This window comes from Python bivittatus, unplaced genomic scaffold, assembly GCF_059951505.1.
Source record: "Python bivittatus isolate LINGU-HERP-01145 unplaced genomic scaffold, Pbiv_v1 ctg000980_np1212, whole genome shotgun sequence".
Taxonomy (NCBI): domain Eukaryota; kingdom Metazoa; phylum Chordata; class Lepidosauria; order Squamata; family Pythonidae; genus Python; species Python bivittatus.
In genome coordinates, this window is record NW_028277125.1 from 48,409,386 (window position 1) to 48,436,201 (window position 26,816).

Below are 26,816 nucleotides of genomic sequence, written 5' to 3' on the forward strand. Positions count from 1 at the left end.
TGTGAACTTTAACTCCCAGAATTCCCCAGCCAGTATGCTAGCTAAGGAATTCTGGGAGTCAAAGTCCACAGATCTTAAAGTTGCCAATGTGGAGAAACACAGGCTTAGAGCAACCATTTGTCCTAGGGCTTGAGGTATAGGTAACTGGAAAGAATATGAAGAGACAAAAGCTGGCTCTCTGTTTTTGACCTCTCGTGGAAGAAATAACCCTTCCTTACAAATTGCTTTGTCTAGGGCAAGAGAACATTCTGGCTTAAATTATTAAATTAATTCCAATCCATTTATTAAGGGGTTTACTTTGGAAATATTTTAATATAACCCCCCTTTTAAAAAATATATGTTGCCTAACCTTAGAGAAACATGCTGTCTCCTTCCACCCCAGTATTTAAAGGTTTTTTCCCCCCTAATGGACACTTACAACAGGAGAAAAGAATTGCAGTTTCTAATTAGAGGGAGGGAGGGAGGGAATTAGTTGTGACTTAACAGAGAGGCTCCACCCTGGGAACATAGAAAATTCCCTCCTTTCTGGCTGCCAGCATTTGTATTCTAATTATAAATACATATGCATCAACAATACTCACTAGCATCCAGAACAAAATAGTAATCAGTCATGAATTATACACATCCCTTGCTCAACAAAGCAACTCTACTTTTTCCCCTTGAAATTCTAAACAAAAACTGCTGCAAACATGTTACGATCAAAACTGAGAAGTAAATGCCTTTCAAGTAAAAAAAAAAAAAAGCATTATGGGCTGCATCAACAATGCCCAACAGTGTATAAAGAGAGCCCGCCCTCTTTCCTCGAAGGCATAGAATATATTTCTGTATATGTATGTATGGATGTACATATGTACTGAAGCAATGAACAAGAAATTGAGCAAACTCCAGGAGGCAGTGAAGGACAGGAAGGCCTGGTGCGATATGTTTCATGGGGTCACAAAGAGTCGGACACAACTTAACGACTGAACAGTAACATGTACGTATGTTTGCATTTTGAAATGAAAAAAGACTCAACAGAATGCAGTGCAGAATCTTAGAATAAATGAACAACACCAAACCCAGAAACTCAAAAAGAACCAACCAAACCAAAGCAAGCCATCAGCATATACATTTATGAGGGGGGGAAATATATATAATGTTGATGATGGCCTGCTGAGTTTAGCTACATGTGTACATTCTGTGCATGCTGTTTGACATCGACATCCTGAATCTCATCACCAATAGGAATTTTGACTGGTGGGATCTAGGAAGAGGGCCTTTTTTGTGGCGGCCCCTGCTCTGTGGAACAACCTACCTCCCGAGGTGCGGTGTGCCCCCACTCTCATGGCCTTCAGGAAAGGTGTGAAAACCTAGCTATACCAGAAGGGCTGGGGGCCTGATAGGGTCTCCCACCAGTAGAAGTGGCTTTTGGGGTAAATGACCTTGCCCCCCCCCCCCGCATCATCTTGAATGTTTTTTAGTATTTATGTATAGGGTTGTTTTATAGTTGGATTTTAATTGATTAATTAATTTTAATTATTTATATGGTATTGTCTTTAATGGTTTGGGTTTTTGGTTTTAATTGTGAGCCACCCATTGGGGGAGATAGGTAGCATACAAATTAAATAAATAAATAAACAAACGAACAAATAAATAAATCCCCAGCCGATTCTAGCAGTACCAGTATAGTGTTGTGCAGCGTGCAGCAATACTCCCAGTAAAGTTTGCCCAGGAAAAAATACACATCAGCATGAGAGATTTACAGAATGTCCATATCTTGTTCTCCAAAGGAATCCAGCCAGAAAATATATACTATCTGGTGTTTATTGATAAAAAATGCAAAACTCCATAAAATACGAGTTTTATACAAAATATAGGAAAAACACTTCTTCTCATGTATTTTAGCATCCAAGACTTATCTGCTACACAAGCTTAACAAAGTCTCTAGCCAAAAACTCTCAGAGAAGAGGTACACTACAGTGGAACCTTGGGTTACGAACGCCTCTGTTAACGACCGGGTTACGACCAGCTCCAGCCGCAAAAATTTACCTCGGTTTGCCAACTCCACCTCAGGGTACGAACAGGATACGTGGCCATTTTCCCTCCCGTGACACGGTCCGCGGCCATTTTTCTGCACCTGACATGTGGTCCACGGCCACTTTCCGCCCCTGACATGTGGTCCGCGGCCATTTTCCGCCCCTGACACGTGGTCATAGGGAGGGGAACTCTCCCTCCAAGCAATAACCGCCTCCCTGTCTTCCACGCCAGAATGGATTAACGGTAATTAGATTGAACCTTATGGGGAAATTTCCTTCGGGTTACGACCAATTCGAGGTGCAACCAGAGTCACGGAACGAATTAAATTCGTAACCCGAGGTTCCACTGTACTTGGTTATTAGTTACAACTACATAACCCATAAAAACTGACTACATGGTGGCTAAAACTCTACTGAGAGGCTAAACATATAATCCTCCCATTATATTGCTACCCCTTTAGTAACTAGCATACACACGCCAATAGGTGGCAGTAAATAGCAGTATACGTGCAAACTAAGAAACTAAACTAAGTCACACGATATACTTAGCCATAAAAATACTGTTTTGCAGATAATGAGATGGATCCTTCCCATGAGAAAATCCTAACATATAGAATGTTTTTGTATTTTAAAATGTTGATGGAAATGTTGATGTTTCCATAAACAATGGAATGTAGTGAACAGAGTACAAAAATGATTGTGAACAACAGTATGAAAGTGAAAAACTCCAAGAGCTAGCCAGCCAGTTCTTCTTTGCTTTTTAAAATATACTCAGAGTAAAAACAAAACAAAACAAAAACAGTCAAATCAAAGCAAACCATTAGTACGGAATTTTGTTGGGGGCGGGGGAGTTAGCAAGTAAACTGTGTTGAAGATGGCTCCTTCAATTTAATTGTGCATGTGGATTCTGTGTGTGCTCTTTTGTGCTGTTGGTTGTAGAGATTTCAGAGAAGATGAAGACACATGCTACATATATAAAGACATCCTGAATCTCAACATCAGTTGGACCCACATGCGTCCCAGAGTACTCACACATGCACACATCTATGCAGCAGACAAAAAACCTCTATGTGCTACTATTTTTGTACCAACATCACTTGTGTGTGAACTCCAGGTGAACTTCAGAACCTCAGTGCATGTGTATACACACATCATTAATTTTATGTCAGACATTCTACCTGCTTTCCTTGAAAATCACAAACATGATCCTACCCATGTTAAATCTAGCTTCCTCAAAAGAATCTTCTCATACATGCACACACACAAACCCATACCCAACCCAAGAATAATTTGCTTTCCAGAATTATTTTTTTTGGGGGGGGGGGGAACAAAGGCAGAACATGTTTTGGTATCTCTCTGTCTCTCTCCCTTTCTCTCTTTGTGTATGTGTGGGTATGTATATATAGATTGGTGGAGTTCCACCAAATAAGTGGAACCTGGGAGATCTCCTATCCTGACAGGTGGAACTTGATCTTGCTCTGGGAACTTGATCTTGCTCTACCTGTTTGGGAATAGCCAGCAATTGTATGGAACTTACTGTAAGAGCACTGGTGGCAACGTTAGTCCAGTTATGGCCCGACCAGACCAGGACAATCCCACACAATCTGATGCAATTTGTGAGAAATACAGCTGCTACCAACAAACTGCCTATAAAAGTTGAAGTTGGTGTGATGGGAATCTTTGATTTTCATGCCAAAGAAAGCATTATGTAAATAAAGGATACTTACCACCATTCACCACTGCTCCAGATTTGAGTTCAGTTGTCTCTTGATGCAGTTTCTTCCTTTACAGCTCACACTCTTCTTAACCTTCAACAGTAGTTAGATCCATAATGGTTCTCTCACTAGACCCTATCCTTCTTTAGTGCCTGCTGCTTCATTCCAAATTCTACACACCTTACTCACCTTACCATCAGCAGTAGGGGCATGACCAGTCACTCCTATTGCACTAGCCCAGAAAAGAAAAATAAATAAATCAAAATTAACACCTCAGTTGCAAGAAACAAGTCAACTTCCAGTCATAGCAGCTTAAACAGAATGGAATGTTCAAGACACTTTTCTCTAGAACAACCACTTTGGGGACTGTGCCTGCAACAAAACAGGCTCATTTGGGACTGAGTTCAGAACAAATACACATGTCTATATGTGTGCATGGACCATCTGAAGCTAGATATTTCATGCACCAAAAGTTTTCCACATCCTTATGATTATTTTCCCAAATTTTCCTTTGTTTCTTCTGTTTATCAATTCCTTCTTAATGTTTTTGCATAAAATTGAGGCATATAACATTGTATTTTCAGCAAGAACAGAATCAGTTATGTGTTGAGCCCAATAGTCCTAGGTGTAAGCTAAAACATCCATGATGCTTAGCAAAGCTTAATACATTGAAATCTCTGACTCTTCTTTCTCTCTATTTTAAGTCTATGACTATGTAAGCAACTTTAAAAAAAAAAATTTTTTTTTTACTATTTTATACCCCCATACTTTTTGCAGTGTCTTGTCTAATGAGGAGCAGTGGAGTCCTAAGAATTTTCCACAATTCAACAATATTTGCTTGCTTTTGGCAAAGTTATTTCCCCCAATCATAGTTTCATACATAGATTTTTGATGATCTCTGCTAATACAAAAGCAACTTAGTTTTTGAGAAACATACACCTATTAATTTGAGCAATTCTTATTTTGTGTATTGAAATACTTTAAGATTTAAGATTATAGTTTGAGTGGTTTGTAAAAGATGTATTTGATTAGCATATAGCTTAACATTCTTCAATTTTGTATAGGTGTTATGAATCTTTAGACTTTTGATTTGCTTACCAAATCCATTTTGTATCTATTTCCATAGAGAATTAGAGTATACAGTTATCTGTGTTTTGTATGTTCAATGTTTCTGATTCAGTTTCCTTTTGTGATACTTTGGGGCTGTATTGGAGGAACAAAATTATCGCTTTTTCATTATCACTGGGAACCACAATCTTTTGTGTCTATGGCATAACTCCCCCCTACCAAAAGTAGGCTAACGTCTTGTGAAATTGACAATTCCCATGCCATTTCGTGATCTTGCCCCTATGAGGGCATGTAAAGCTTTGAAAGACAGGTCATGGGAGAATGACAAGATCTAATAAATTTTCAACGTTTTTTTAGGTACTGAGTAAGCTTCCATTTGGCAAATGTAGTTTTTTGATTTGCAATGCCTTTTAACTATGCAATGCCTTTTAACTATGAACTACATAGAGTCAGTGTGTAAGTATTGTAATAAATAAATATATGAAGTGTCTTAGAAATTCTTATTTGATAACTATCAGGATGATGCAGTTTACCATGTTAATATTTTAGTGAATTTATTTTATATAAACCCACAGGCATCACTGTCAGTTTTGAAACCACCAAGCAAATCAAGTTTGACACATAACATTCATAATAGGCGTTAGGCTTAGTTACTGTTCATGTATGATTTGGCTTAACATTATTGCTGTCAGACTTTACCCAGACTGCTGTTTGAATTTGAAAGCTAGTAGGCAAAGATAAGTTCTTAGATAAGGTAGCTTTATTACAGATATTAGACAAGTCATAACTAAAACACAAAACAAACATCTGCCAACTGTAAGCCTCAGTCCAGGGGTGTCTACAGGGTATAGTCAAAATGGTTGGATCTTTAATAACATTGAAATGGTTGCTGCCTCCTCCTCTTCCTCTTCCTCCTCCTCCTTAAATTTATTTAAATTTATCCTGACTCCCTGTGGACACCGCTACCTCAGTCTGTATATTTAATAGTCCCCAGGTTCATATGTTGCATCTTTTTCTTCCCTGTGTACTCTAATGGACTGAGAGCTGTTCATTTCTCAGTGGGAGGAGTGGCTTATACCTGTGCCCTGTTTTTATACAGAATGGTCTGATTTTAGTCTTTGCATTTGAGCATAGTCCTTCTAGAATTTCTACAATATGTAAAGTTCTACATTTTGAGATAAAGTATAGAAAGTGTTCATTTAATTTAAAGAACAAGCAATTTTATAGAAGAATGGCAAATCATTTATGGTGTTCTGTGTTCTGTATACTGTACATAGGTATGCCTGTGAGGAAAAAAATCTCTAGAGCTGAAAAAGATTTATGTTTAAATAGAATTAGAAAATTCATCTGAATACGTTGGCCAAATGTGTGAATTTGAATCATGTACAAAAGTTGTCTCCTTTTAGCTTGGGAGTTTGCTGGATCTTAAATGAAGAATGATTGTGTGGGTCTTTTCTTCTCAGTCAGTAGGCTGGCATTGCTGGGAGTGTGTAGCTACAAATCTGAAAAACAAATGAATGATGCCATCTGTATTTCTTTTAATAATACTCATCTGTTCAGAAGAGGTTAACACATGATTCTGCCTGGTAACCTTTTGTTCTTTATAGCAGGTGTCTGTGCCATCCTCATCAGCAACAAAACTTCATGATCTTTTAGAGAGATGTTCTGAGATTTCAGCTTTCTCATATGAGGATTTCTGACATTTTGAGACTTTTAAATGAAATCCCATGAGATTTTAGTGATATTTGAAGAGTGGGGCATCTCATCAGGTACCTACAGATGATGCACCACCATGCCCTATTTAGCATTTAATCTGAGATTGTGATTTGGTGTCAGAATTCACAATGTGGAAATCTTACATAAATGTGTGTTACATACCGTATGCATGATAGTAATTTCAGTTTGTTATTAGATTATTAGACTTTCTTGAACTTTTCCTACTTTGTTTTTATATAGATAATGCTCTTAAGTGATCCTGAGATTGAAAGTAGCATACTCATCAGTAATGATGAAGGTGCCACCTATCAAAAATATCGACTCAGCTTCTACATCCAGAGTCTGCTCTTCCATCCTAAGCAAGAGGACTGGATTCTAGCATACAGCATTGACCAAAAGGTACATGCCCTTCTCCTTGGACACATTCCCAAACTCCATTTCAAATGCAACACCAAACCATAGTTTAGCATTACATGTACTACTAGCAACGATCATTATGTTATTCCCACGCATCCCTCCTCAGGACTTGGAAGTTTCCACTTTCATAGTTTCTCATTGGTTATTATTACTCAGGCATGATAAATCAATATACCTGGCTTATTTTTCTTTCCTGTGTACAAGCAGCCTGATGATGCTGTGAGGCCCATTCCTCCCCCTTTGCACAAAAACAAATAAAGCTAATTGGACTACAGTTGCTTGTTTTGATGTCAGAACCCAGGATCCCAGTTTGTGGCACCCAACCAAGTCAGGTTTCATAAGACAATAACAAATTATCCTAGGGATATTTTCAATACAATATCAAACAGATGAAAAAAATGTGCTCATAGTGGCATTTTCCCCCCCCGCATGGAGCAACTGTAGCAGTGATTGTTTAGTTTGCTGCAAAGATGGAAAAAACGCTTCTAATGCAAAGGGCAAGGCACATTCAGCCTTTTGTATTATCGTTTTTGCAACCACTAGAGTAGTTTGTTCTGAAAGGCTGGGGAGATATAAGCTTGGTTTTAAGTATTTCCAGGAAGGCAACCTGGTCACCTCCTGCTACCACAATAGGTTATCTCTTATTCCTTTGAACTATGCAGATTCCATCCCTATTTCATTTCTCAATCTGGATTTATGCTATTAAGTATGTGCTTAATCATCTGCAACACATGATAGAAGAAACCTACAGTTTCTTTAGTAGTTCTACTTTTGGAAATCACTTACTTTGATGTGAATGAGGTTGTCCCAGAAGCACTAAGACTATAACACAATTTATAGTGTATCCCCCTCCCCACAAGGTATTCTTCAGCACAAAGACATTAGTGATTTTACTGGAGAAAACATACTTACATATTCAGGATGTGCATAGGATAACCCATTCTGAGAAATAATCCTAAAACATTGTTAGAATTAAAATGTGTACTACCATTTATCTGCTAATTTTCAACAAGGTGTTCTATTCTAATGTCTTCTATAGTCTTTTTATCTATAAACAATGAGGTTAAGCAGTAAAGATCTAGTCATATTGGATAACAGAGCTAATAGAAGCAATTAAGATTGTCAAGCACATTGTGAGTAACTTCCCTCTCAAGGATCTAGCAGGGAAATAAATAGGAATATAGATTCTCTGTGGGTCTGTAGATAACTCATAGAACTTCAAGACTGAGGACAAGGAAGAGAGGAGATTGTGATTTTTTTTCCTTCCATGCTGTTTCCTGAATGTTTGACTCCTTGTGTAGAACACTGTATTTCACTGTGAACCATTTAAACTCTGATAGTAATGGTCTATAGACTTACAAGAGAAAAAGACTAAAAGTGCTTTCATATGGGTGTCTTTTCTAGAGATACTCATTTGAAATAAAAAGGCATCTTAGTATTTTCATAGCCTTCTTCCATCTCTACTCTGTCTGGGGCAGGGTTCCTCAACCCCTTGGCAACTTAAAGACGGGTGGACTTCAACTTCCAGAATTCTCCAGCCAGCAATACTGGCTGGGGAATTCTGGGAGTTGAAGTCCTCCCGTCTTAAAGTTATCAAGGTTGAGGAACCCTGGTCTGGGGAACAGATGTAAGGAAACTGAGAGCAGGGCTCAGGAAACAGAGGACACAAGACGTATGAATTGTAGATTCTAAAGTTGCTCTTTGTGCACCTGTATGTCTGCAAAATTTATATGGAATTTTTGTCCAGAAATTATTTTGCCTGCATTCTTAGTGAATAAACTCCATTAGTACTCATTGAGCAAAAGCTAGTGATTCTTGTGCTGTCTTATACCACAGTCACCCAATTTTTTAGTACATTACTTAAATGATTTAATTCATTTTTAAAATTCTATTATATAATTCACAGATATATCAGGAGTACGTTGCTAATTATCTAATGGTGCATTGATGATATTTTCAAATATATAGCCATGTTAAATGGCTTTATTCTGTTAGGCCAAATGTCAAACTTTTACAAGCATTGCTATTCAGTGTATTGAGGAATTCTGCAGTACAGGCTGAAAGATCTAGTGTACCATTTGATGTTGCTGAATGGTTTGATGTTGTTTTTAAGCTAGAAAGCAAAAAAAAAATCAATTGTGATTCTTCTTAGAAAAAGTAACTATAAGAATCAGATGTGGTATGTGATGTACTGTATCTGTCAAGGCATTCCATTGGGATAGTTTGACACTGGGTAGAATGTTTTGCTAAAACTCTTTTATATGGTTCAAATACTTCACTCAAAATTTTGCTGAAGAAGCAAACTATTAAGAGATAGTTTTTTGTTTTTTATTTTTTACTTCACTGGATTATGATAGATGAAGGAATTCAAGAGGTTTCACATGTGGTCTTATTGACTTAGAGTTTGTCATGGCCTCACCTTAGTGAATAACATAGAAACCAAACTGCTTGCTTGTTTATTTATTGAATTTTGAGGCTGCCTGACTCAAAAATGATTCTGCATGGCTTACAATATTTCACCTTTGAAGGTGCAAAGGAGGAGTAGTGGTAGAATGCAGTGTTAGATAAAAAAGCTACATGAAATCTAGTTTGAGGGAAAGTAGTTATGCTTTTTTCCGAATGTACGGTATAATCCATTATTGCTATTCTGTGACTGGCTTCTAAGGATGAGATAGTAGTAGTTGATCAAAGTAGCTCTGATTGAACTTAGCATTGTAGCTATTTGCATGAAGTTCTATTCTGCTGGAGGAAATGAATCCAATTCAGACATGAGGACTGTTCCTACATCATTGCATCATTGTTTTCCTTTATTTCCTGGAAATAAGTGGAAGAAGCTTCATGAAGCTTCTCTTTATGGGGGCATAAATAGAGGTTATTAACATGTTTCTGTTCTGATTCATGGGTCACTTAGCAGAGGATACTATCACACTTAGAATATTAATATATTTAAGTAAGCCTGAAGACCCTTCCTTCAGGTTCTGCTATGCTGCTTTATCTTGGCAATAGAGGTGTTCCTGGGTGGGCTGGATGAAGAATACCAGGAATGTCAAGAGTATATAATCTCAACAGATTGGAAGACTTAGTCCGTATATGTCAGCCTTGCAAAATAGTCCAGACAGGAAGCATGCTGAGGCGAACTAATTCTACTTTATTCTAAGGTTACATTAACAGAATCTTGCAAGTCTGAAAGTGCATTTCTCCCCTGTCACCTTTACAGCCCCCAAAATTAGGGAGGGTTCCTTCTGAGACATTCCTTTTGCCACACCCTTTGCCACACCCACATTGCTTTTGTGGGCCAACTGCCTCTTATCGAACTGTTCCTCTGGCTGTGGCTCTTTCCCTGTCTCCCGAGATCATTCCTATTTACCATTATAGCATACCATACCAAAGAAAGGAGGCTTAACAGGATACACAATGCTGGCATCATATGCTGGCAAAATAATGTTTAGAATCATCCAACACAAATTACCACCCTACATGGAAAGGAGATGCCTGATGAGAAAACCAAATAATGCCAAAAAGAGGTCTGTTTGTGCTTAATTGATTATAGAAAGGCCTTCAATTGTGTTGACCATTTATTTTTATTTATTTATCAGATTTATCTCTTTAAATTGTAAAATGTCAGAAAATGGGAATCCTTATAAGAAATCTGGATGGAACATGATAAAGCAGATGGCCCCAGGCTGGCAAAGGAGTGAAACAAATCTGCATACTTTCCTTTTATTTATTTAATTTATATACTGAATATATATTGAGGGAGACTGGATTAGAAGAATATGAGTGTGCTTTTATAATTGGAGGAAGAAATATCAATAATCTGACCAATGCACAGAGCACAGAGAAAAATGGGGCTGATTAAAAATACTGTAAAAAAGACCAAACTAATGATGAAAGGTACAGCAACCAGATTTAGAATTCAGAACTGACAATGAAGATATTGAAGTGTTAGATAGCTTCTGCCTTTTAGGATACAAAGCATAGCACAGATGCCCACAAGCAAGAAGGTGCCAAAACTGCAATGGGAGATTGGTGTAGCTTTCCACTAAGTTTTTACCTTCCACCTGTCCATTGAAAAACCATTTTCTTAATTACTCAATATATTAACCCAGTGGCTTTTTGGTTGGAGTTGCCTGTTTCTATGAAGTTTTGGTCAATATTCCATCGGTGAGGAGCACCCTGCCTCTTGAATTCCAAAGCTGTTCCTCCCCTTCCCCTTTTCCAGTGGAAAGTATAAGGTAGAAACTATTGTGCATAATAGATCCAGGAGAAGGCATTTGGAATATCTGATTCACTGGAAGGGTTATACTGAGTCTGGGAGACTGTGAGAAACTGTAACAGATGTCCATGCCCCACACTTTGTACATCAGTCCCAACTGAAATTCCCACACATCTCCCATCCCCATAATCTACCATTACTATTAGTAGACAGTGACACCCAGGATGAAGACAATTCTGGGTTTTCTGCCACAATAGACTCTCTACTATAGTTCACTGTGCAACAGGAAGGGAATGTGGACTCTCCAGCTTCATCTGACTCTGTGTAGTGACCCTGGGGGAGCTGCCAAGCGAGTGTGGGGGGAGTGAATCTGTAATTGATTCCCAAAGCACCTGGGCCTGTGTTTTCTTTATGCATGGGAAGGGAGATTCAATCTGATTGGGGGAAACATGTAGAGGAATATGGACATGGCTTTGAAGAAGAAATTCAATAGTAAACACCAGCTTAGCCCTGGAAGGAAGGATGGAGTGAGAAAGACTCAATTGCCTTGCCTTGATTCTCTTTGATGGATGGGGCAGGGAGGAGAGAAAGTATCTATCAGGCTTTCAAGATTATACCTTTTAACAATAAAGTAGAGTTCCAGTAGTTCTTGTGGTGTCTGTTTCCTGACCTGGCCTACCTTGGAGGGCTGACTTTTAGTCACATTATGTGAAGATCTAGTGTCTTTAAAAGTCAGTAATGTAGGGAAAGTTTGAAGGGAAGAAAAAAAGACGATGGCTAACAATAAGGTGGATGGGCTGGATTACTTGGTGGGTGCACTTCTGGATGACTGAAGGGCCAGGCTGGGGAAATCATAGGTCTACACATGTGGTCACTAAAAGTCAACATCAAATTGATGGCACATAATCAAGCCTGAAGAAGTGAGAGGAAATATAATCATGCATATTTGGCAGGACTCTTTCCAATGTACTGTTTAATGCAAGGATAGTATCTGGTTCATTGAGAAAATATTTTTTAAATTTAAGAGATAAAACGATCAGAAGTTTTAACTATTTGTAAACAAAATACCTCATTTTCTACACTTTTCTTTATTGACAGTTTTGTGCATTGTGGTGATATCCAAGGAGACTGGTAAAAGCAAGAGATACATTTGCAAGGATACCATAACCCTATGTAGTATTTCCCAACCCAGGGTGTTTTTAATGCATTGGACTTTTCCTCCCATAGACCTGCAGCCCCATTTGGAAGGTACGAGGTTGGGAAAAACTTCCTTAATGCATTGTGATTGCAAAAGTCAATAGGTAAGGAAGTCCTTGTGCAAATAGTAAAATGAATTCTATAACTTAAATATGTGCGAATAAAAAAACAGAAAAGAATATGAAAACATGCACCTTATTGTTTTGAACATGAATCAAGAAAAAACATTTAAACTATCACAGCAATATTTTTAGAAAATGTGTAACTGACCTGAGCATTTCCATCCTAATAATAGTGTTGAGATCAAACAGCAATTAAATGCATTTTTAAAAGCTGTGTTGCCATGGGTATCACCCACAGGCAAAAGATGACCTTAGACCACTAGATGTCCTTGGTGAAGAGATCAAATGAAGACTGATATGTTCTTTCAGCTTTCCTTTGAAGCTTCTGCCATTGTCCAGAAAGGACAAGAATAAATTTAGTCTTATTTGTTATAGTAAAAGAGAGTCAATATGCTGATTGACCTGTTTTAAGTGTCAATCAAATTGAGTAATTGGGGGATGAGCCATCTCATATAAAGCAGAGGGCATAGTATATAGCTTGAGGCTAAAACAAATCAATTTGCTGTTTGTTCCAGATGTATTGTGTCCATTTATTGTATTCCCATAGATATAATCTGTTTTAAATCTCAATTCCCATGGTGCACAGTTCATCTACTTCTTAATGGAAACTATTGAACAATCAACTGGGTCCATGCATACCAATATGTTTAGGAATATCCTTTTCTAAAAAAAGAAGCCTCTATTTTAGAAGGAATCTCCTATTTTATCCCAGAGGCTATGTGAAGCCATGATGTGGATGTACAGGTATATTTGTATTCTGCCCTATGTCCAGGAAGCTAACAGAGGAAATGCACATATGAGGTTGGTTCAAATTTATCTATCTATGGAGCTTCATAACTGAGTCTCAATCACTATAGCCACTAAATATACTTTGAAATAGGCATTTAGCAGAAGTCTGATTTTCTTAAAAAGATTTATTTATTAACATTTGTAAACCTCCCATTATCCAAAGCTCTCTGGCTCATTTACAGTAAAAGGACCTTGTTAACACATGATTGAAAACAATAATTTTGCCATGACAAGTTCCTTTTCCCAAATACTTTCTTTCTTTTTCCTGGCCTTGCCAGGTTCCATCCTTCCCAAATTTGGTATTTATCTTCTCTTGTGTGAATAAGATCAGTGGGAAAAATATGGATAGATGTGAAATACTTTTAGGGGAATAGAGGTCAAAAGGATGAGAAGTAGGAATTTATTACAGTAAAGCATTGCTATTGACAAATTCTATTCAGAACTCATTCTGCAAAATCTGTAATGTTTGATTTTAAAATATGGAAATGAATATATTGTGTATATTACAAGAACTAACTGAACAGCATAAGAATACCATAATCAATAACAGATAAGCAATCAGCAATAGGCAATCAGCAATACTATGGCAGACATAAAAATTGTTTATCACAAAAATGTCTGCCATAGTATTGCTAATCAAAAAAGTTTTAAAATGAAAGAACTTGGTAATCAAAGGTGTCATACTCTACTAAGCATATTCCTCATCAAGACTCTTCATTAATCTTCATCAGGAAAAAAAAAAAAGTCCCACCTACAGATTGCTATATATTTCTTAAAGACCTCATTCAGCAGTGTGCCATTATGGCACCTGGTAGTCAATCTTCGTCCTAATAAGGTCTTTCCAATAATCACAGCACCCCAATTTGAAAGTATAATTCTGGGTATGGTTTGATCATGGCTGCTTAGATTGCATAATATCTACAAGTATCTAGAAGATGACAACAAATAGGTTATATATGGGGAGAAGTATAAGGAAAATTACTTAAAAAATGAAATGAGACTTCCTCCAAATGTTTTTATACCTCAGCAAAACATAGCTGTTGTTGTAATACATTTACATCAGCTGCAGATAAGTTGCATTGCCAGCTAACTTTCTAAATTAGAGAGGCATTCTATGGAAAACAATTTTAAAATGATAGAAATTAAAATGTAAAATGAATAGCTTTCCCTTCAGGTAAAATCTTACCCTGATATAAGTCAGCTAAAGCAAGAGATGACACATACACCTTGATGTCAGAGCTTTGTACGAAGTGCCACAATCAAACTTTCTCACGACTTTTCATTCCAAAACAGACCCAAGAAGGTTCAATATGTAGATTTATTGCAGAGAATTAGGAAGCCATAGATATGAAGAAATTCTTCATCTAACAGTACCCTGGAATCCAGTATTCTATACATGTTAGCACCCAGATTGGAATGTTGTGATGCTTCCTCCTATCATCCATCCATCCATCCATCCATCCATCCATCCATCCATCCATCCATCCATCCATCCCATCCCATCCCATCCCATCCCAATCCTGCCACAACTAGAATCAATTCTCTGCCATGGTTTATATGACATGATCTTTTCAGCCATGTACATATCCGCTTGTTTCCTGGCTTTGAAATATGTCTGTCTGTCTGTCTGTCTGTCTGTCTGTCTGTCTGTCTGTCTATCTATCTATCTATCTATCTATCTATCTATCTATCTATCTATCTATCTATCTATCTGAATTTTGATTATAATAGTAAAATCTAATACAAACTTAAAGAAAGAAAACAGAAAGAAAGAGTAAAAGTGCAAGAAAAAAAGAGAGAAGAAAAAGAAAAGTAGGAGTATAATAAGAGAAAAGAAATATATAAAGAAGTGACTTCCAACCTTCATCACAAGTATAAAGTAATTTAGTGACTCTTCACCCCCTCTAAAGTTACAAATATTTATCTCTTCATCCTATATCCCATCTCTTATGGGATATGGGATGAACAAATCCATGAAACATCACCTTTTCAGTCCTGGTGTCTGTAAAGGGTTGCTAGAGGTGACAACATACCTTGTTTTAACCTTGATCAAATATATTAACTTTGCATTCCTTCATTTTACTTCTAACAATCTTAATCTTTAGTTCATTCTAATATTGTCATAGGATTTGATTTCTCTTTATTTCTTCTTTGTCCCATCACACAGAGTTCTTCAAGACTTTAACAATCCAGTAGGAAAAAATTATCCAAGTCAGTCTTTTGGTTTGCCATTTGTATTTACCTTTTACATTTTAAAGCCTCAGCCAATTTCTTTTGTGGATCCAGTGAAACATCCTTTTCTAAGTAATTCTTTTGGTCTTTCAGTTGTAAATCCACTTTCAATACCATCTCTATCTTGTCAGTTAAAATGTGTTCTATATCTGTCATTTCTTTGATAATATCTTTTGGACATAGTCTATCTGTAGAAGCAGACATCATTACTGACATTGTTGATATTGTGGCTACTATTTTCTGATTCCATTCTTCAAAAGTCTTCAGTATTTTCATTGTTAGAATGCTTTGCAACATTTTGCAAGTTTGTAAAGCTTTCTTCTACCTAAAAACTTTAGTCCCTAGTGTCCAGTTTTTGAAATAATTAAATTGCTTATCTTTGTTTTGTCTTGTAAAAACCAAAACAGTCTATTTCCCACGAGAAGCTGTTTGCTCTTTATAATTATTTCCAAAATCTTGTAGAAGTTTCAGTATTCCAATTTTATCTGGATCCTTAGTTCATTTATAATTTTCTAAGATCAAAATCTTATTTAGCTTTTTGCTGTTTATTTCGGATTCTTTAAATTCTTAAGCTTATGATTAAATTTTTCTTTCATTCAGGATTGAAGGCATACTTACCTGGCATTTTCAGACTTGTCAGTCTGAAGGTCTCTAATAGATTAGAAATAGTTAATGAGCAATTTCCAAAAGTGATTAGAAAGTGAGGTTTGTGAACTTAGTGTCCTTTAAAAGACTCTATTGTGGTTGCAAGCAAGATAGCTAATCCTGTCATTTCCTAGCGCTCAGACCTGTGGAAAACCACTATCCTGTGGTTTCCTTGTGAGGACCAGCTGTCTGGAGCACATATAGGTGATCTCCCATCCTCTCCTTATCCAGAGAGGTTCCAAGGAACTGCTCTACTCACCAGTTCCTTGGTCTTTGCCATGGTCATTGGCTGTGCATTTGCAGAGCTGTCTGCAGTTTGCCATACCTCCCATTTCAAGTACTCCTCCATCTCTGAATTCTTCCCCTCAACTCCAGGTGGGGTAATCATTGTAATGTAATCCTCCCTTCTTCTCTCTCAGAATTTTCCATTTTGTAGCCTTCAGCTGCTTGTCTCCCATGTGTAATCTTGCTGGAAATCAAGCTGGCTTAAGGAATCCCTTTCTGGATTTCAACATTTCCTTCTGCTTTGGCAGTGATGATCACCTGATGTTCTGTCCAAACCCTTAATGGGTAGAAGCTGGAGTAAAAGTTATGGGATAGATCTATGCAAATAAGGGGAACGGTCCAATAAACTGGCATTGTGTGGATGGTAGAAAGCCAGACATGGTCTCCAACAGTAATACAGGGAGGTGCCTGATGTTAGAAATATTCTAGCAGGACTTGGCATGATTCAGGTGATCCTTGTATAATCTTCGGTTCTTGAAGAAAACAGGAGACATCTGGAATGGAGAAGGCTAGGTAGTTGGTGTGGGTCTTCCGGGCTATGTGGCCATGTTCTGGAAGTTTTGTTTCCTAACGTTTCGCCAGCACCTGTGACTGGCATCTTCAGAGTGCAGGAGCACAGACAGGAGCAGTTCTCTCTGTGCCCAGGGTGATGTGACCCTTTTGTGGGTATTTATAGAGATCTGGGGGGGGGGGGAAGGGGGGATTGGGGGGGGGAGTTGGGTTACTGAGTGGCTGCTTGTTTTGGTGTTTTCAAATAGGACACTGCAGACTACAGCAACCAGAAAAATCTGCAGTAGCTGAACATGCTCTCAAGTACACTGGACACAAAATCCTATTTGAAAACACAGACATACTGGACAACACCAACAGTCACTATACCAGGCTATACTGGGAAGCCATTGAGATTCACAAACACCAGCACAGTTTCAATAAAAAAGAGGACAGTCTAAAAATCAACAAAACCTGGCTACCAATCCTGAAAAATATAGCCTGCAAAAGGTCAACAAACTCAGCTCAACCACCAGGATGTGTGAACAGTTCACACAATGAACTTGTTAATCACCCCCAGCAGCCCCTCGTTAACAACTCAATAGAAGAAAATACCTGCCTAATCCCCAGGAAGATACACACAGATTCTGACACCAAAACAAGCAGCCACTCAGTAACCCAACCCCCCACCCCCACCCCCTTCCCCCCTCAGATCTCTATAAATACCCACAAAAGGGTCACATCAGCCTGGGCACAGAGAGAACTGCTCCTGTCTGTGCTCCTGCACTCTGAAGATGCCGGTCACAGGTGCTGGCGAAAAGTTAGGAAACAAAACTTCCAGAACACGGCCACACAGCCTGGAAGACCCACACCAGCCATCGTATGCCGGCCGTGAAAGCCTTTGACAATACACAGTCTAGGTAGTGTTAGGCAGCAGTCATGGGTAGTAATCATACTATCAGGGTAGAGTAGAAGAATGAACAGTGTCACCATAAGTATGTTAAGTAAAATATAATTGATAAGTATTATCAAAGATTTTGGTCATATTCCACTGTCCAACTGTAGATGCTGGGCATAATACAAGTGAAGTTGTATATCCAACATAGAGGAAATGGAACTGTGTTGTGAACTGTAGGTCTTTGTCAGAGATGATTGGGTATGCTGTGGTTCCATAAAACCTATTGAATGGACAGACAAGCTGTTTCAGAGCAGAAGGGAGGCTATGTTAGAAAATGAAACGAGCTATCTTAGAGAAAAGATCAACTACCATTAGAATGGCATTTGGACCCTTGACACATGGTAGAACAATAAAAGAGTCCAAAGAAACTTTGTCCTGTGGCCTCTGAGGGGAAGGGAGAGGTTGTCTTGCTGGAATTTTGGTAAGAAGCTTGGCATAGCAATATGTATGGCAGATGAAACATAGACTCTGGTCCAAAATGAGGCAAAGAAAAATTATGGAGAAGATGGGTCATGTTTAGTACCCAAAATGTCCAACTGTTGGCTATCACAGCAAGGAAGGAGGGACTTAGAGCCAGTTGTTATGATGTAGTTCTCCTCATTCCCTGAAAAGAGAAAGAGAGAGATGAAATGGCTGAAGTTTCCAGGCATGGATATGGGAGGAGGGTTGTAGGGCAAGAAATAGCCTGGCGTATGTGATAAGCATTAGCTTGCTTATTCTGGGAGTTAAGAATACATGAAATATAAGAAAGGAATTATTGCCCCCTGACCTGGCAATGCATAAATCTGTGAGAAATTGTAAGTGTTCCAAATTCCTGTGGTCATTTCAGACCTTAAAAGGTGTCCTGTGCCTCCAAGGAGAGTGTGCAACTGTTGAAAAGCATCTTTGATCGCCAAAAGCTTCTTGTTAAAGAGCATAATAATTTTGCTGGGCTGAAAGGAGCTGTTGGGAAAAATGCACAGGAAAACAAGTTGTCATCAAACTCTAGAGAAGATTGTAAAAGTACATCACCCAACGCAAAATGAAAAACATCAGCCTGAACCACAAAGGGACATGTAGGTATAGAGAGCCACAGAGGTGACCTTGGAGAAACTGTGCATTTGCAGTTACAAAAACATGCTTTAAGCCTGGGAAATGAGGAAAACATTAAAAAGAATGGGCTACCTTGAAGGGCCGAAAATAGGAACTGGATGACTGGTGATGGGTTGAGAAGTTAATGCTTGTTTGATTATTTGAAAGGGTTATTGGGCCTTGGAATCCTACCTAAATGAAACAACTTTCTTGATAAAATGAATCGATGTAATGGATAGCATGAGCGGGGAAGATTCTGGAATGGAAGTTCAAGGTTGTCAGGAGCGGGGAGAGGCGTTCCAGAGCAAGCGCCTCCTCACCCTGCAACAAGAGTGTGGGAAGATGAGGAGCATGAGGCTGGCCCATCCCTAGAGTCTCACGGGGTATATTCACTAGTTGCTTTAGCCTAGGTTTAGTCTGGCGAGATTCTGTCTATTAGGTGCAAGCTAATAAAGGACCTGAAATGCACTGGATTGTCTCGTTGTTGTTCTTGGGCTGAACCTGACAATCAGCAGGCAATTAGCAGCAACACTAGGAACAAATGTAAGATAAATATTGGCAAGACCCACAATGTGCTATATGTCCCTAATAGAGCAGATCCTACATAAAATAGATTCAGCTTTTTCTGCATCCATCTGAAGTCCTTTTGAAGAAATATGATAGCCCATATAATCCAATACATGCAGTTGAAAGATGCAATTTTTCCCAGTTTTCCAGTATATATCTTGTGAGCTATTCATGCCCTGTGTAAAAAGTGGGATCTGCAGAGTAAATAAGAAAATCATCTAAATAGAAATGTGTCCAGTAGGTCCTGAAAAACATAAATCCTTCAAAGATTTATATAAACAGCATTACAGTACATTTAAACTTTCCATAATGGATATTTAAAGGAGTTAAATATTCATGTCTTTGTTTCATGCAGATCAGGTTGTAGTCTCCTCTGAGATCTAATTTGCAACCAGTCCAAGAGTTCAGAAATGAGGGAATGGTGGTATTGATCCCAAATGATTGCAGAGTTCAGAAGTTGGTCATTGTGGACTATACAGAGGGAGCCATCTTTCTTAACAAAAAAGATAAGGACACTTGTAGGCGAAGAATAAACCTACAAAGCTCTTGGATAGACAAAGCTTTTCTACCTCAATAAAGTCCTTTAGACAGCCCAGTTCTGTCTTTGATATTGGGTAGTGGCAATCTAAGCTTCAAGAACAAGATAGTACAGTCACAAAACTGATGGCAGGAACAAAGTATGGGTTTCCCTTTTTCCACAAACATCAGCATAGTTCACATATTTGGCAAGTAAGCTAGAAAGGAGAACTTCTATGGGATAATGCAGTGAGGTATCTGAGGCAATATAGGCAATAAAGGTCACATATTACATTCTTGGGTTAATTTAAGGGTTAAATCATCCTGGTCTCACTAATTATTGAATTGTGAAGCAGAAATCAGCCCATTCCCATTATTACTGGAAAATGTAATTGCAAGACTAAATAAAGATGTAGGGTCTCCTGAAGATTGTTGAAGGGTAGCAAGAGATGTCTACTGGACTCAGAGATGGTCCTGCACATAATAGGAGTTTCATAGTAGAATCAATAGTTTCAAGTGGGTGATCAACAGATTATATGAGGATAGTGTACGGACCTGCAGTGGAGGATTCGGTGAAATTGCTGGTGACAGCAGAGTCCATTATAGCTTGTCATTTTATTTCTGAGTCTGTCTGATCTGTAGCATAACAGGAATGATTAAATGATAGTGTGTTGTGTCACCTGTCTGGGTTCCACTTAATTTCTGAACACGCCAGCTTCTGAGCCTTTGGGATAGAATACTTTCACAAAATGGTGGATCTGGAATGTGTTGGGCACATGTTTTTTAAATCTCCCCCCTCACTACAAGAATAATACTTAGTTGATGCTTTAAAAAGGTGATCTTAGCGAAACACTCAGTGATTTAATAGATGGTTAGTGGGGTTACCTAGGGATCTATAGCCAATGCTTAATGTCCTGGCTGGGACACTGATTGTCCTCTGGTGGTGGTAGAAGTAGTAAGGCAGAGAATTTGTTGCCAGGCTTCATACTTGATATGAAAATTAAATATTTTTCCTATACCACATTCCCAAGTAGACTCAAGAAGATTATATAAGCAGATTTATTGCAGAGATTAGGAAACTATATGGAACTTCCAGGGAAGAAATGGCAAACATCAGTGGAGCTGATGACTGCGATGGGATGAAGAGCCAGCATATAGACCAGCTCTTCGTAAATCCTCTCCAGACAAGGAGAGGACTTGAGATTGCCCACAAGTGCTCCATACAGTTGCTCCTTACGAGGAGACTGAAAGACAGTGGTCTCCAGCATATTTAGAGCTCTGGGAGACAAGGGAATAGCCATCTTGTTTAAACCACAGTCAATACCTTTAAAAGGACACTGGGTTCACATACTTCCTTTTCTAATCACTTTTGGAAATTGCTTAACTGCTTTTCAGCTATTAGGAATCTTTGGATCAACAGGTTTGAAGACACTGGGTGAGTGTCCTTTGATCCTTAGCAAAAGAAGTTTTAAATACAAGTCTAAGGACTTAAAAATATTATTTTGGAATAAATAGCAAAAGGGTGATTAGAACTTTGATTTTGGAAAATTACAAACAGACTAAGGGTCTAGATGGATTTGAACTAAGATTTTGGAATTAATTATAAGAATCCTTCCCATAGGAAAATGCTTTTGTTTTGAATTCTTTTTTGAAAAAATGATAGGGTAAGACTTTGAAGGCTGGACACTAGAGAGAACCAGAAGGAACTAAAGATTACAATTAAAGGAACAGAACACTTAAGCTTGACTTACTAATACAGAATAAGGCAAAATATTTTAAGATTGGACATACTGAAGGATTTTTTTGAACAATGGACCCAGACGTTAATTTTAAGTGTCTGCCTCTATAGACAGACCGTGGTTAAAAGATGTTATGGAAGGGAAAAAAGTTTTACTGGACAAGATTGAGGCTGGTATGAACGTAGATTTAAAAATGAGGCTGTAAGAATGATGTCTTAATAATTAAAAGGGATATACAAATAAGAAACCAAGAGATTGACCTGGATAATTTTCCTATATTGGATTTACAAAAGAGGCTTGTTAAAGCTTTGAAGAATTTGTTAGAAGGGACAAAGAAAAAATGAGAAGAAATAAAGTTTTAAGACATTATTTGAAGGGACTAAAGATCAAGATTGTTAAAAGTGAAAGGAAGGAATATAAAGTTGGTTTATTTGATCAGGGTTAAAATAGATATGTTGTTACCTCTGGTAACCCTTAATTGACTTTTGCTGATGAGGACTGAAATTATGACTCTTTAAGGATTTGTTTGTAGATAAGAGATGGGATATGGGAAGAAGAGATCATTTGTTGTATTTTAAGAGAAGGTGATAAATTAATAAAAATGTATGTATGTATGCATGCATGCATGCATGCATGTATTTATTTATTTATTTATTTATTTATTTATCAATCAATCAATCAATCAATCAAATTTGTCACCACCCATCTTGTGAAATGACTTCGGGCGGTTTACAGCAAGATAAAAATTAATTAAAATGCAACATAAAAACAGCCCTAAAAATAAATAGATTCCAAGGTGATGGAGAGTTGGTGAGTAATTCCAGGGAGCATCATCAAGGGGCTAACCACTCCCAGGGACAGGTAGAGCCCATATCACCCCATGCACATTAACAGAGCCAGTGTCAGGCCTAGCCCAAGGAACTCCAAGAGACAATGCAAATTCAGTCCAGCTATGTTTATTAGCTACAACCTCTAGCAAGAATCTTCCCAGACTGAAACCCCATCTCCCAAAGTCAGCCAGCCACAACAGTGTGAATTCCTCAGGAAGGTGCCAGTCTCATCCTCTTGTTCCTCCCAAGCTCTTCTGGCGAGCTAAGAAAATGTTTATCTCTCTGAGCCTGGCCTTCATAATTCCATTCCATCACAGCCAGGTCTTTAAACCATTTTGGAAAGCCAGGAGGGTAGGGGCCCACCACACCTCTGGGAGAAGAATATTCCAAAGGGTGGGGGCAATGGCAGAGAAGGCTCTCTTCCTGGGCCCCGCCAGCTGACATTCCCTCACTGATGGGATGTGCAGCATGCTGTCTCTGCCTGACCAGGTGGGACGAGTTGATGTAATGGGGATGAGATGGTGTCTCAGGTAACCTGGACCCATGCCATGTAGGGCTTTAAAGGTAATCACCAACACCTTGAATTGGACCTGGAAGCAAACTGGCACCCAATGCAGCTCCCGCAGCAAAGGTGTTACATGAGCCATCCTAGGGCACCTAATATCCGTGCAGCTGCATTTTGAACCAGCTGTAGCCTCCGGATACTCTTCAAGGGTAGCCCCATGTAGAGTGCATTGCAATATTCTAACTGAGAGGTTCTTGTTTTATACTTATTGTGATGAAGGGAGAAGTTATTTCTTTATATATTTTCTTTTTCTTTTTCGTTACTTGTTCTTTACTTATTTTACTTCTTATTTTTCTTTTCTATTTTTCTTTCTTTTTTTTTCTTTTCTGCATTTTCTATTTTTCTTTTTATTCTTTTCTTTTTTAGTTTGTATTAGTTTTTATCTTTTTAATTGTAACTTTTAATAAAATTACTATAAAAAATTAGGAAACTATATGAAGGAGAAGTTATTTGTCTAACAGCACCCTAAGTTCCTATCCTTTTATATAAGTTAATTTCTGGGCTTATATCCTGGACCTTTTCCTCCATCTCTTGGAGTCAGTTGCAGTATAGCTGCTCATTTCCCAGCCTTGAAAGAGAGAGAAGAAAAAGGAGGAGGAGGAGGAGGAGGAGGAGGAGGAAAGAGAGAGAGAGAGAGAGAGGAAGAGGAAGAGGAAGAGGAAGAGGAAGAGGAAGAGGAAGAGGAAGAAAAAGAAAAAGAAAAAGAAAAAGAAAAAGAAAAAGAAAAAAAAAGAAACATTCTGGCATGAGAATTACAGCTGCCTAGCTCACCAGCTTCAACCCTTATACTAAGTGATTTTGAAAATGGAGAATGTTATTTTATTTTTTTAATCTATTTATTTATGTCATTTTTATGGATTTTGTTATAATGGAAGTGGGGACAAAGCCATCTGGTTAAAGTATGAAATGGTCATGCAAATGTGTCATAAACTTAATCAGTTGAATTTCACAGAATCTATTTGAGAAAGTGTAAATAAAAAGGGAACTACTGTGTGAAAAAAAGATCCCTTTTCTCAAAAACTATTTCACTGTGATAACTAAAATAGAATTAAGATGAAACAGTGGCCTATTAAGATCAATCAAACTCTGTGGTTGGATAAAAGATGTGGTTGTAGGTTTTCAAGAATTACTGACTGTTTGATCTTGACTGCATTTTCTACTTTGAAGATGCTGTATTACTGTATTGTTATGTATGATAACAGCAACCATATTACCAGATCTGCCATCTGACAGGGATTACCACAGCATGCATAATAACAGACTAGATATGGAAGAATGCATGTTATTAAAAGAACTAACTCCAAGTTCAAGAATATTTAACAGCAACTTGGGGAAACAAGTTTTTGAATATGGTAATCATGCAAGGAATCAGAATCACTTAGCTTCATTTACAAATCATGAATATGTAAAAGCACCTTTAAATGAAAGGATGGCTAAAACAGAAATAGTGTTTGCTCAATTCATTAAGGAGAAGACAATTTATCATCACCGTTTCCCCACCCTTCTTTAAAGAGCAGCGTTATGCAAATACCGGAAAATCAAGACCAAATGTTAATTCTTCAGTGTGATGAATATTTTTATAATCCTAATTAGGTCTAGTCATTTAGTCTTGCAATTTTCCCCAATCTAGCCAATTTGAAATGAAAATAGATGCCTTGATTACCAAACTCATTAGCAAAGGAACACCCTTCTCCCCAACTTCTTTGCTGCTGGAGCGTACACTAACTGAATCAAGTATGGGGTACTTGTGCTGTCGACTGCTGAAAGCAGAATATCTCTTAAATGTTCACTCTATACAATGTTTGTATTACTGCACATTCCACTGCAATGCAATATCTCACTCATTACATTTAACAAAAACATATTTTACAATGTTTTAATTAAGTGGAGTTGCTATAGTAGGTAATTTTTAGAAAGTGAGATGTCACAATGGTTTACCTTTGAAGCAAAGAAAGTATTAATGCTGGCAGGAAGAAATACGATTCTGCATTTATCGTTGTGACTTTATTAATGCTGGTAGTTTTTAAGGAAGATGTAAAAGGTAATTGTGCAGCAGCCACCCACTTACTTTGAGAATACATCTTGTGTTCGGTACCAGCCACAAACTGAACTCTGAATGTGTGAAGTCCCATTGCAAACAAAAGAAACTGACTGTGAAACCTTACTAAGATTAAAGCTTTCTTTGCTTGGTAACAAATCTTAAACTGTCTCCACTTCCCCATTGAAAGGAATAGTTGAATAATGCACCAGATCTACCTAGTAGATAGAATCCTTCATTATGCATACTAGCATTTCTGCTTCCATCAGAATAGTACTTCTGCTTATTACAGCTTCTGATTATTTTGTATTCTTAATGATCAATTCAGCTAAAAGGCTTGATGTCTAGGGAACCTTTAAATATCTTTTAATCTGCTATGAGGAAACAACACAATGAGAAATGTCATCAGTGGCAGCTCAGGAGAGAAAATTCTATCCTCTAATAATTATCTGATTATTATAACATCTGTTATTTGCTATAGCCTAAAGATTCAGAAAGAAAGTAACTTCTGGGACATTTTAGAGCTAAAGAAAATATCCCTAATAACCATCTCTACTACATTTTATTTTAAATATCTTGAAAGCTTTCTCAAGCCGTTTGCTTAGCAGTCAGGATAGAAATTATAAATAAACGTGATTTCAGCAGTAAAATAATTTGGTTGTCAAGTTCCTTCAAGAAGAAAGAAAAGGCAGACAGATGATCTGCACTCTTATCCTGTCCCTTCCTCAGTTTATAGTGTTTGCAAACAAAGTGGATAGCAGATTGAAGATGCAAATGGTCATAACATACTTTTTTCCTCAAAAACATATATTTTAGTTATCTCAAAAATGAGAAATAGTATTCCCCTCCCCCCACAATATTGGAAATCCAACTGAATATTTAAATCAAAAGGATTCCATAACACAACTTTCAAGAAACATATAAGAAAAGTCTTGACTCTTGTTTACCAACTTGAATCAAGCATTTTAGCCTGATTTCCTTTTGATTTACAGCACTATAAAAATGTTGGAGAATAATAGTGCTGTTTCTCTATTTTCTTGTAACCAGGAACATGAGGTAAGACATCACTTTCTCCTTTTCAAAGAAAAAAAATTGAATTACTGTGTTATAGAAAACAGCAACAACATTCAAATAGAATATTTTATTGCTGAGACTGATAGGGGAAAATTTCTGAGATAAAGGCAAAGGCCCATTCAACATACTAAACAACATTTTCTCATAAGAGCTGACTTACAATTCATGAGAGTTGACTTAACACATTTTCAAATGAACTGATGCATCTGTGACTCATTTCCACTCACTCCAATCCCCCACCCCCAGTATGGTATGAAATCTAGAGCCTAAAATTACCTACTGTATGTATGATAGGGCAATGTCCTGTTACCTACTATGATATGAATCAGGGCTGAAAAAGAAGATTATTACTACACATTTAGTGCTGGAAGAACTGATGAGATACTCTTTCCTGGGATATGGTTAGGGACTGGTAAAGCAACAAACATAATGACACAATCCAGTCTAATTCCAAAGAAGTTACTCTCAGACAGAAATCCATTATAGAAGTAATTAATAAATTTGTGTAAGCCAAACCTGTCCAAAATCTAGTCAGAACTGATTTAGAGGGAA

At 37.7% G+C, this 26,816-nt stretch overlaps 1 protein-coding gene across 1 annotated transcript in view; it reads left to right on the plus strand.

The window, feature by feature from the left end:
• The window catches only part of SORCS3 (sortilin related VPS10 domain containing receptor 3), a 525,782-nt gene that overhangs the window by 294,800 nt on the left and 204,166 nt on the right, over positions 1-26,816 (plus strand). The window contains exon 4 of the mRNA XM_088132244.1: positions 6,755-6,913. Within this exon, the coding sequence (XP_087988370.1) occupies positions 6,755-6,913 (159 nt within the window). The remainder of the gene's footprint in view (positions 1-6,754; positions 6,914-26,816) is intronic.